Raw genomic sequence first — 13,120 nt, forward strand, 5'->3', positions numbered from 1 at the left:
GCAGAAATAATCTGAGGATGATGCAGGTCTACAGGGTGCCATTTGAACGCAATTCAGAAAGAATCAAAGAATTGCGATATAACTACATGTGCAAGTGAGTCCTATACAATCCCACAATTGATGCATACTCTCAACACTGTATAAATTATACATATTTAGTATTAGTATTGTAATCACAATGATTGTGCTTCACAATAGTGGCCCCTCCTCGAGCTAGAGGTGGCTGCAGTGGAGCACCAGTTCATCTTCACTGATGAGGTTGAGCGTGCCATTGTTGAAATCCCTGGCCAGTGTGGAGGGAACATCACAATGGGTGCAGTGATTACCCACCACGGTATCATCCATCCCCATGCTACCCTTGGCCCCTACAATACTGCCCATGTGATCACGTTCCTGGACACCCTACGCAACACACTCATTCCACCAGATCAGACAGACGGCCCGGAGCAGTTCAGGTACGTTGTCATTTGGGACAACGTAAGTTTCCACCGGGCTGCTCTGGTTAGTAACTAGTTCACTGCCCACCCACGCTTTTTAATTGTTTATGTCCCACCATATTCTCCAATCCTCAAACCTATTGAGGATTTTTTTTTCTGCCTGGAGATGGAAAGTGTATGACTGAAATCCACAAACGCGCATACCCCTTCTCCAAGATGCATGTGGAGATATAGCAGTTGATGCTTTTCATGGCTGGATTCGCCATGCTAGGCGATATTTCCTCCGATGCTTGGCCAGGGAAAACAATGCTTGTGATGTGGATGAGGTGCTGTGGCCTGACCGAAACAGAACAGAGGATGCAGCATAGTTTTTTTTTATTTTTACTGTTACTGTATACAGTAAATTCTTCTGTTGTTTTGTATGTAGCACACTGTATGTGCAACTCTGCGTTGGTTGGGATGTACACTGGGTACATGGTTTTTGTGCTGACTGACTGTGCTTCTAGTGGTGGGCCAATGTTTTGCTCCTTGAGTGTAAGGTTTTGATAACTGTGTAATACTTTTGATTTCAGTGTGTAAGCAATCGGCAAAAACTGTAAATAGTGACGCCCTCTTTTGAAAAATGATTGTTAGCATCAAAATGGAGCAAAAGAGAACCGGTAACAAATTGCCTTTGGCTGACAGAATGACACTTTCACAGCCTGCATCCTTCATATTGGAGAGCTGCTGAGTAATGAACTCCAGTTAATCACTTTTCTCCATTAAAAATGAATATATTACTCCTTTGGAGAGAGAACTTTTGCTCTTCATTTACATTTCGAGGCCTTTAGCGGATCCTTCCATCCTAATAAACCACAATCATCTCAGTGACAGGCAGATATGAGCAGAACTGTCTCCTCTTCTCACCTCATCAAACGTTGGAACCAATTGTATCAACTGTGTTGAGAGCATTCATGCAGCTTTTTGTAACTCAGGGCATGGCAAAGGAAGACAATAAAGAGAGAAAATAAACAAAACAGACCACATGATAAAGGTGCATTCAAATCAGAAAATAAGTATTATTAAAAGCAAAAATAAAAACAAATGTGTGTGAAGATATTTACGCTTCCACTGCGTGAACCTTGCTAAAGTTATAAACTTTAAACCGGGATATCTAAATATTGCCTTTGCAATGTTATTATAAACCATAATCACAAGACACAAGAGTGATACTCTCCTCTTATTATAGAAGATTTTGAATATGATTGGATTCATAAGTGATTGTTATGGAGGACCTTTATGTCGACCATGCACTGGAAGACTTTGAAAAGACTTTTAAAAGACTAAAGTCTGACACCCTCTCTCATCCGAAGAGCAAAAAGCAATAACAGGAAAATAAGAAAATAATACGGTCTTGTATGTCTGATAACTTAAGATCCAGACATCCAATGACATATGGATGTAAACCAGCAAGATCTAAAAAGTCTATTGTAAAAATGTGGCTAAAAACTGGATAAAAAGTCAATTCATGACAGCTTCTGGCAGACAACCAAAACGCTGACGCATGCTCAAAGGGGATATGACGCCATTGGCAAAAAAATTATTGCCTTGGGTTTGAACATTGTTGAAAACATTCGGGATAATGTCAGTACACAACTCTACAAAATATATAGAAACAGACATGTATGAATGTGTTGTCAACTTGCACTCATCCTCCCCACATCATCATTTAACCATCTATTTCCGCCTATCATCGCCTTCAATATCTCATGCTGTTTTTCTGCTTAGTCTGTCAACACACACACACACACACACACACACACACACACTCACTCACTCACTCACTCACTCACTCACTCACTCACTCACACACACACACACACACTCTCTCTCTCTCTCTGACTTGATCAGATCTCTGCGGTGCTGTGTGGCTCTGTGAACCTATGTGGGCTGGTTGGCTTATATAACTCAGCTGACTTCAGCTGAGGTGAGCATGCCAGCTGCACTCAGTGTGTGTGTGTGTGTGTGTGTGTGTGTGTGTGTGTGTGTGTGTGTGTGTGTGCACTGCTTGCTCACAGTCTCTCTCCAGATGACTGGATTGTGTTTATGTGTTCATCAGGATGTGTTTATCTGCTGATGTTCCTTCTGTGCTCAAAGACACACAGCTGATGTCACACAATGTCCCGTCTGATTGTATTTCTGTAAATTATATATCCCCTTCGCTCACTTCAGTCCTTCTCCTATGAATTTATTTATTTTTTTATGCTACTTTATACAACTTGTACGTAAGTATGACGGAGTTAGTTTACAATCTGTCATCATCTGAGTTTCTTATGTTCCTGTTGGACTCTACGCAATGATGTTGGTGAGAAGTTATATCATCAAACGAAACAAAATGAAACTGAATTTATCCTGATGAGTGAGCATGTTTCTTTGCCTTGTGCAGTTGCTTTAAACCTATAGTGTTCACAGTAAACCAGATCTCGGTTTGCATGTGAATCCTCCAGTGACTTGTTAACATGAATATCAGCATATGGCTTTTCATCCCGGCTGAGGCTCGTGCAGCTTGTTTGCATGGATGTTGAGTGACGGGCATAGATGAGCATTTCTTCTCGAGTTTGTCTTGTCTGAAGTGGAGCAGCAGAGAGACTTGTGAGTTACCCTGACTGTCCCAAAGCGCTCGCTGGTTTGATCCGGGCAGCTGCAGCTTGTCAATCAAACTCAAAGTCAATTTTACTTTTGTTTTTTCATATACAGATGAATAAACTACCTTACCTTATTATATTATAATTATAAGTAACTTCAACAAAAAATGAACAAATACAGTTTGGGTTTGTGTTTAGTTTCTCTGTCTTTTTCTGACTGTGCATTAAGATAAAGAGAGAACAGCTGAACCAAATATTTCATGATTGTGAACATGCAAACAAGACTAATGGGAGACTTTATCTTTCCGTGTAAATACCTAGTGAGAATAATTATGATCTGCAATTAAGATACAATGTCCCCTCCAGGTCGGCTGCTCCGCAACACATTTGTCAATTTAAAAACAGTGCTCGGTGCAAAAAAGATTGGGAACACCTGCCCCACTGTCTGTGCAGGATTTAAACATTTCTGACTTTGGGGACTGCGAGTATGGTCGTTCATAGAAAATCTGCTTAGAAAATATAGGAAATATTGGATAGGATAGAACAACACAATGTAATTCGGCTATATAAAACATCACGTTTATTATTAGTTTCACTTGTTTTCATTTAAAACAAATTGTGCCAGTGCCCCCCTTCTAGCTCCACCCCTGCATAGGAGCATTAAAAAATGAAACAAGTACAAAATACAGACTATGACATATAAGAATATGAGACTCACCGTGAACTCTCGGAGGTTTTCACATTTGTGTGTTTCCTCGCCGGGCGCGTGGCCTCTTCTGCACAGCTTGTTGTGGAGCCACACGAGCAGGTACAAGATGGACTTGGGGCTGGGGATGATGTTGAAAGGAGGCGGCAGCGTGCCGCCCTCGTCAAAGTAGCTCATCCACAGCTTGGTGCGGGCAAACTTCCACTCGATGTCGGCGTGGTCCTGCAGGACGAAGAGAACACAGCTTGAGGTCATGTAACCATCTGAGAGGTGATCTATTTGATTTTTGAAATGAAATTTGGTGAAGCAATTAAAGAGACATGATGCTTAATAACTGTTGTAAGATGTTTATTTAGAACTAGTGCAGACTACAAGACTTTGAGATTAAGTGTACTGACTACAAGATCATTCCTTTTGGAGAGATCGGCAGTTGGAGCGAATGATTGCAATAGCGTAAATTAAAATAATGTCTGCTAATAAGTCACGGGGATGGATGGATTACTGAACGGGCCTACCGAGCACAGGCCCAGGGGCCCAAGGGGTCAGGGGTCCTGACTCACCAAATGTTGCTGAAAAAACAAAACACAAAACGATCACAAAGAGACGCTAAATGACTTAAAATAGACACAAAACCCCAAAAAATGAACATAATGACTACAAACCTAAACTTAAAACGACAGAAAATAGATGCAACACGCCGAAGTTGACGCAAAATGACTACAAAGAAACACAAAGTTACTCCAAAAGGATGCAAAAAAATCACAGAGATGCAAAAAGACTTTAAAGAGATGCAAAACAACCACAAAATGACCACTAATTGACCTTAATGAGGTGTATGATGAGCAAAAATGTATGCAAAACAATCACAAAGAGACAATGTTTTTTTAAAAACTAAAAACAGTTGATATCAGTCACCATTTAACGTTGTGACTTACAGCGATGAGCTGGTAGGAGTTGTTCATCATGGCGATGAGCATGTTGAGCAGAACCACCAGCGAGATGACGTTGTACGTCCCGAACATGGTCGCCCCGACGAACTCCGTGAACTCGTGGCGGGCCTTCACGTTGGTGACGTACAGATTCAGCAGCCCGAATATCGACCAGAACAGAGACTGGAGAGTTTCGAACAACCTGAGGACACGGAACAGGAGAGAACTTTTATGTTGGTAAAGGATGATTCAGTACAGAAAAATACTTTGCACATCTAAAACATGAGACAGGTGCGTCAGAGGGGGATAAACAGGTCAAAAGTTGCAAGTTGCAAGAAACTCCTGTACAGTGTCTAACTTGAAAAACATATAATAATAATAATAATAATAATAATAATAATAATAATAATAATAATGCATTTTATTTAGATAGATCTTTTTTAACACTCAAAGACACTTTACAAAGTTTAAGGAAATACTACGAAAATTCACACACTTAAATACACACATTATGAAACATTAAAGCTATATTGTTTAGTTTCTGTCTCTCCCATGAGGAATTCTAAGTAATGACAACAACACTGTGGGAGCGTCCACATGATACAAGCCTTCCATGATCGCCCACCACCCCCACCCCTCCCCCACACAGTTGCTAGTAGTCAAGGAGGACACGGAGGATTAAAAAAACATGATGGACTCTTCAGAAGAGGTCATTATCTTCACTCGAGCTTCTGTGCGTGGAAGTCGCCGGACGACACAATATTCTGAACATAGCCATACTGAGGAATCCAGAGAGAGTTGTGTGGAGCTGATAGTCTTAATTAGCTTCGTAGCAACTCATTTGGCAACGGCTCGAATGTAACGGACGTTCATTAATATCAACAAGTTACGCACTAGAGCTTTAAAAGCAGCGTTAAAAAGGTGAGTTTTGACATGTCTTTTGAACATTTGGACAGATTCGTGCAGTCGCGGATGTGTTTGGGGAGAGAGTTCCAGAGGGAGGGGGCAGCTATAGAGAAGGCTCTATACAAAGTTTAATAGTAGGCAATGTTTCGGTACTTGGTCTAGTACCGCTACGTCTAATACCGAAATGTGGTCTACTTTTAATTTGTATGTACTTTTTGCAAGTTAGACAGGGTAAAGGATTAAAGGATCCAAAGAGAACTACAAAGACAATGAAACAATAAAGAGAGTTCCTTATAAAGCTGAGCTCGGAGGAAAACACTTAAAGTGACACATGAAAATAACTTGTAGGGTTACTTTGCAGTGATTTTGTCAGTTAAAGAACCTCAGTAACATTCATCTTTCTCAGAATGTCTCCAGGAGCAAAGAACAAGCACAACAAATTTAAGCTGATGACATTTCACAGACAGTCAGATGCTTACAGACGACCAATAAATGAGCGACTTGTAAATATGTGTGAGTGGCTGAGAGGAAATGTGCTCACATCCTTCTTGGTATAAACAAACCCTTCAGGAGTAGTCAAGCAGAGTTAAAAGATATGAGATGTGTCTTAGTACTGTTACAACTAAACGGGAAAATCTACATTTATCGCTTTATTTTTTACTTAAAGAACTCAGGAACAAAACAGAGCTGCGGGAACTGTTAATAGCTCACAGTAAGAACCAAATCCGTCTTAATGGTGCTTAAATAACAACACTGTGTTAGCCCATCATCCAGATGGCAACACATATATCAACATGTTTTCAAGATTTTAAATCATTTAAAGTCGGAGAAAAAACAAACACACATTAAAAGACGCTTTGACAACACAGCATTACAGATCGTTGTCTTGGAATAATCGTAATCACTACTGTTTATTTCATTTTATTTCAAGGCGAGACTCGTACTATTAGTATTATTGAGTACTTTGACAAAAACAGTAATTTTACCTCGCAGTACACAGGACTTGGTGGTCTACCGCTGCCTTTATCAGTTAGTTAGTGTTATTGTGACTTTGGTGTTTTAAAGGGTTAGTTCAGATTTACCAAAGTTATACAATAACACAAACTAACTAACCGATCGAGGCAGCAGTAGACCAGTAACTCCCATTTTTTTTAAAGATTATTTATTGAGCATTATAGGCAGAGAGAGAGGGAGGACAACATGCAGCAAAGGGCTGCAGGCCGGAGTCGAACCTACGGCTGCTGCGTCGAGGATTAAACCTTTATATATGGGTGCGCGCTTTACCAGGTGAGCTTCCGTGTCGACCGCCATCTACTGTTACTAATACACAGACTGTGGAGAAATGACAATGTACATCTCTCAATTTCTGCTACGGTTTCAAAGTGCTTTGTAACATTCTCTATACATACATATTTCCTTCCTCCCCTCTATCTATCTATATCACTTCATCCCTCTGTTTACCTCCTTATTTTATTTCCCTCCTCTTCCTCTCTCCATCTTCTGTTTCTCTCTCGCTGTTTGTGCGACAGTCACAGTTACAGCACAGCTTATTGAATTTTTGATGAAGCAACAATTGGCAGAACCCCGACACTACATTACGAGAATGAAAGAGAGAGGTTTTGTCTGCAGGGTGTTATATTTGTGCTGCATAAAATATTCATAGCATTGTGTGGTCGGAGTGTGTGTGTGTGTGTCTGTGTGTGTGTGTGTGTGTGTGTGTTCCAGCAAGGTATATAGGTGTGAATGATTACTATACCAATCAGTATACAGTACAGTGTGTGTGATGGAGTGAATTTCCTCTGAGTGTACAGGTGAAAAGTGTGTGTTACTTTGTGTACTCAATGAGAGGGAGGGCGAGAGACTGTGATGAGTGTGCAAATGAAGAGAGAGAGAGAGATGATGAATGAAGCAACCGACCGTGATGTTGCGTCACAGTTATGAAACGAGAAAAAAGAAACAGAAAGACAAATAAACCTCTGTCTCTCTCTAACATTTGCTTTTTTCATCAAGCACAGTTTAATTAATCTCTAGCATCCATTATTCTTTTGTCTCCCCTTCTTCAGCTCCTCTACCTTCCTTTTCTTTCTCTTATCTCCTCTCAGCCCTCAGCCCTTCCTTCTTTTCCTCTCACTCTTTCTGTACTTCCTCCTCCTCTTTGTTTTGTTTTCTTGGTTTAACGTTTTAACAAGAGATTATCATTTTGTAGTTATTTTCTGTTTTGTTAAAAAAAAGCTATTTTAAAAATGTAATTCTTTCCTCTCAGTTTCTCCTCCTTCTCTTTTATGTACACGTTTCCTCTTTCGTCCTCTCCTTCTCTCCTGTCGATGTCTCCCTTACTTGGTTTCTCTCTCTCGTTTCCTCTCCTCTCTCCATCTCCTTTCCTTTTATCCATTCTTATTCTCTATGTTCCTTGTGTACTATCCCCTTTCCTCTCCTTCCCTCTCTTCTACAGTACTCCCCCTTTCTTATTTTCTCCCCTCTCCTTGTTTCCCTGCCCCACCTATGGTATCCTCTTCTTGATTCCTCTCTTTTCATTATCTCCTCTCCTTTTACTTTCTAATTTCCTCTCCTCTCACCTCTCCCTCTCTCTCTCATCTCCCTCTCCACTAAGCCGAGTCACTGGCTGCTACAGCTGATCCCCACAGCCACTCAGTCATTTCACTGTTGCAGCTCTGCAGTTGTGTGGGAGGCACTTGGCAATAGTGTACAGTTAAAGCTGGGTAGGACGGTCTGTAAAAGGCAAAAAAAAAATCACCAGCATTGTAAAACCCAGGCCTCTTCCCGCAGCTCTCCCCTCTCTGTCCTCAGCACCTCCTCATTACCTTCATACAGTAACCTCTACGAGTGGTTCATTTCTATCATCCCCATCGTAACTGTGATCCTGATGCCCTTATATTGCAGTAATCTGTGAGAATTACATCCTGTTTTCTTTTTAAAGCCCTTTGAGATGGCATACTGTGATTGGAGGCTCTAGCTAGCTTTATATAAACATAAACAGGGGTTTTGGCTTTCCAGAGTGCTACAGTGCAGATGACGCCATGTGCTTATTTTCATATTAGTGATGTCATTGTGCAATTATCACTATCACTTAAAGATCACTAAAGCAAAACTTAAGGAGCAGTTTGTGTGTAAAATGAGAATAGCTGGTCCACCTTAAAGCCAGCCCACCTTAAGTTAGTGAGCCTGTTGTCGCTAACTCAACGGCTAACCTAGTGTTGCCAACTTTGCGGCTTTGTCGCTCGATTCAGCGAGTTTTCAGACCCCCTTAGCGACTTTTTTTTTCAAAAAGGTGACTAGCGACAAATCTAGCAACAACAAACACACCGTTCGGTGCGTCGTCCAGATGCACTCCACTTTGTTTTGACGTTCATGGGGTGCGCTGAAACGCCTAGGCGCAGTGCCTACTAAGCTGTATAATGGCAGGGAAAACCCTGATGAACTTGAACTCAAGATTCTGCGAGACATTGAACCCCAAGTTGCTCCAGATGGGCGGGCCAGCGTGTTGCATGGCAGCTCTGCCACCATCGGTGTATGCGTGTATGTGTGTATGTGTGTGTGTGAATGGGTGAATGAGAGGCAAATTGCAAAGCGCTTTGTCCAGTAAAGCTAGAAAGGCAGTCCATTTACCCTATTGAATTAGCTACAGCCGTGGGCCCTTGGCTACGGTAAACAGAAAGCTAAACTATTAGCAACATTTTCTCTCATCTCTGAAATGCTTCGCCGATATTTCAGAGTGTTGTATTGCGTTTATTGTCAGACTCTCTTTCAGACTCTTTCTAATAAGTCCGTCTTCCTTTCTTTGGGTTGCTTTGCAGTGTTAGCAGTTGTTGTCAATGTTGGAATAGCAACTTTTTCTGCAGGATTTTCCACTATTGAATCAGGCCTTTTTCATTTGTAAAACAGCCAATATGACTTTATAGTTCCTAACATTACAGATCCACTTTGGCAACACTACTGAAGCGTGATGTCGCGACATCATACATCCATGGCTGATGCTCCACGCCCTTGACCGGCAGCTGATTGGACGAACGCGTCACGTGGGTCTGGCTGCTTGAGAATTCCAAACCGACTGTCATGGCAGCTCGTTGAGAATACGATCTAGTATTTTACGAAAATAGTAGGGCTGTCAAACGATAAATTTTTTTTAATCGCAATTAATCGCTGGATTTAAAAGAAAAATGTGTGAATCTGTCATTATTGCACAATTGCTCCAAGTACCTAACTAAAAAACTAAAAATCCCTATCCTTACCAGTAGGGTTGGGTATCATTTGGGTTTTTTCCGATACCGGTGCTAAAGCGATACTTTTAAAATGAGTCGTCCACTGTGCCTAAACAGTGCCTGAACCGGTGACTGAACCGGTACTTTTCAATAAAGTAAAAAAAAAAAGAAGAAGAAAAAAAAAGAAGGGTAGTAAACAACAGTCAGTGACTTGTTAAGGCCACGGTCAAAATTAAAAATGTAATAACGTAATAACTATAACAATAACTTATTTCACCAGTAAATTGCTGTTGAACAAAAAAAAAACAACCACCAAATGGGAAAAGGGTATTTTACAATTACTGTGAATGTACCACGATGCTACCTGTTTTAAGTGAATGCACTGTCTCTGTTGTTTAATTCCGACCACAGCAGCTGCTGCGCTGCAGAGCAGACTGTTACGTTCCGGTGTTGGAATCCTCTACAGTGAAATACAGTCACACTTTACACTGTTTAACGTTAGCTGTCAGCATTTTAACCGTGTTTAATCCAGCTGTTAGATAAAGGTAGGCTAACGTTACCTGCTGTCAGGTGTAGTGTAAAGTCAGGCACCGAAATATTCATTCTTATTCGGTCTTGTTACTACTGTTTATGTCGGCACCGTTGCCCTATTGGCACCACGTTTCGGTACTATTTATTTTATTTATTTATTCAGGACAGTGCACATTAATGAACAATCTAACATTTCTGTACAGACTGTAAATGAGCCAGGTTATAGCATAAATGCTATTTTCATCTGTAGTCCCGAGGCAGGAAGACAACAACATACAAGATAATGCAGCACAAAAGAATGTGACAATATCAAACAAGAAACACATTAACAGACATTCAGGCAGATTACATTACATCAATAAAATTAGTCAAAATGATGACATAACTGGGAACTTTTAAGAAATTGTTTAAGGTGCTTTTTAAATGTGCAGTAAGTTGGACATTCTCTAATGTTTGTTGGAATGCTGTTCCTAAAATGACCTCATCTGTACCCAAACCTACTTACCAGAGTCAATATAGTGTGCAGTAACTTCTAAATAATTTTGATAACTCACTGACGTCCAGTGATCACCGGTTAATGAGACAGTGTTTGCACTTTGCAGCAGTTCCAGTTGGGCTGCTTTCTCCGTGCAGTACAGGCTGTGTGTGCATGATCTTCTACGATGCTGACAGGTCTGAAGTTAGTTGTCACCCATTTCGCAAGAGCTGTAGTAATTTTTTGGGATTTGGTTTCATCAACAGGTCGGCGAGTAGCACTCTCCAAAATAGTGCTTTGCCTGAGCCCGCTAGCATCAACCTGAGTCACGTTAACTGTACTATGCTTAGCTCGTAGGTGGTAGCTCAAGCTTGACGTGCTTTGGTGATATTTTAATTCGGCTTTACACAATGTGCATATGGCTTTCGACTTGTCTACGAGCCGTCCGGGAGTTTTGGAAAATAAAAAGCGCCATTCAAAATTGCGTTGCTGCTTTCTCCATCATGCCTGCAGCAGCAGGAGTTGTTCTGAGGAAGTATGGCATTGATGATAAGTAAAGGTGCAGCAAAGGGTCAAAATAGTAGCCTGTTAGGCACGACGCGAAGCCAAGTGAAGTGTAAAATAAATTAAATGGCGGCATGTGATTAATGCGCTTAAAAAAAATTAATGCGTTATGCTCGGCCATTAATTGCGTCGTGAATAACGCGTTAATGCTGACAGCCCTAGAAAATAGTTCACCGAAACGTGTTTCTGAAAACCTTTTAAGCAAGAAATAGGCCATACAGTTGCTGAATCTGTCTTAATTTCAGATCGACAAAGGTCAGTTCAAAAGATTTTCGTCTACTTCTACTGGATAGTTGCATCACATTCAACGGATTCATTTGCATAAAGATGGGCATCGGCCAGCTTTTTTGACATGCAGGATACTTTGCGGGCGCATTAAAGTCGTCACCCATAGGAATAAAGTGGAGCGTGGCGCGACAGAAGCGTTGCACGGCCAAGTGGATCTGCGCTGTAAGAGCATTTGTTGGTAAAGGTCAGTAAGTTAAATTTGGGCTCAAACTCCCAGAAGCACCCATGCTGAGGGAGAGGGACATACTGTAGAATGTGTGCAAATCACAGAGAAACAGAGAGAGAGAGAGAGAGAGAGAGAGAAAGCATTGTGTGTGTGAAAGAAAATAGACTAAGGTTTGTGTGAAAGACGGTGAAGGAGTATTTACAGCTTTTGTGTGAAGGCAGAAAAAGGGAGAGTGCGGTAGAGAGAGTGAGACACACACACACACACACACACACACAGAATGGTGTAAAACGATGTAGCACATTAATGGTGATAAGTGTGTGTGAAGTACAGATGAGCGAGAAGAGGATGGGTGAGACACCTGAGTGCAGAAACAGGAAATTATCTCGCCAAATAATTCAAATGTTGATACGTGTGTGTGAATTACAGGAGCAGGATGCAAAGCTCACACACAGAGAGAGAGGGGAAATAAGCCTCGCTCATTTAGCTTCAGCATGAGGCTGATTTCTTCCTCTGACTCTGATGCACTGACAACACGTCAGGGCTGACGAGGAGGAACTCTGAGAGCAGCTGTGATCAACACGGTATTCTTTTGTTTTTTCAAATCAAGGTCCGCCGAGTGTGTGTTCTTTTTCAACATCTCAGCGAGGAGGTTGATAAAGACTTTAACCATCTCGTGCCTCAGCTCAGCCTTGAATTACATTTTCAATATTTAACCCAAACTTTAATGTTTTCCTAACATAACCAAGTGCTTTGGCAACCAACCTTTGGTGAGGCAGCTTTAAGGTGTTACTCTCTGTCCGTCACAGTCTGAGGATCTGAAAACAGCTGCTGCAGCAAAATGGTTTTTAAACGTAAACTTAAAACCGACCTATTCAGCCAGGCTTTTTAATTAGGAATGTTTTGGAGACATTACAGAATTTTATTCACGTACATTATTCTATTTATGTTATAAAATGTTATTGTATTTTATCATATCCATTTTTTTTAATTAGTATTTATATTATTATATTTTATTTATCTTTTTTAATTAGGTTTTTTATCTAGCTTTTATTTAACTGTTTTCTTATTATAGCATTAAAATCCATTTTGTAATACTTTTTTATTGTTGTTTCTTCTTTTCAATCTACTTTATCTAGTTCTTTAATGTAATTTCATGTTTTACTACTATTGCTGTTGTTATAGATTTTAAATCTATTTTATTACACATCATCCTGTTTAAAGTCCTGCATGCATCGGTCTCAAGCTATTGAATTGTTTTTGTCTTTTCTATT

General features: G+C 40.6%; 1 protein-coding gene across 1 annotated transcript in view; it reads right to left on the bottom strand.

Annotated features, from left to right (window-relative positions):
• trpc5a (transient receptor potential cation channel, subfamily C, member 5a) overlaps positions 1 to 13,120 on the bottom strand; it is a 138,038-nt gene that overhangs the window by 10,987 nt on the left and 113,931 nt on the right. The window contains exons 14-15 of the mRNA XM_028563633.1: positions 4,703 to 4,898; positions 3,780 to 3,989 (exon numbers count right to left, since the gene is read on the bottom strand). Of these exons, the coding sequence (XP_028419434.1) occupies positions 3,780 to 3,989; positions 4,703 to 4,898 (406 nt within the window). The remainder of the gene's footprint in view (positions 1 to 3,779; positions 3,990 to 4,702; positions 4,899 to 13,120) is intronic.

This window comes from Perca flavescens, chromosome 19, assembly GCF_004354835.1.
Source record: "Perca flavescens isolate YP-PL-M2 chromosome 19, PFLA_1.0, whole genome shotgun sequence".
Taxonomy (NCBI): Eukaryota; Metazoa; Chordata; class Actinopteri; order Perciformes; family Percidae; genus Perca; species Perca flavescens.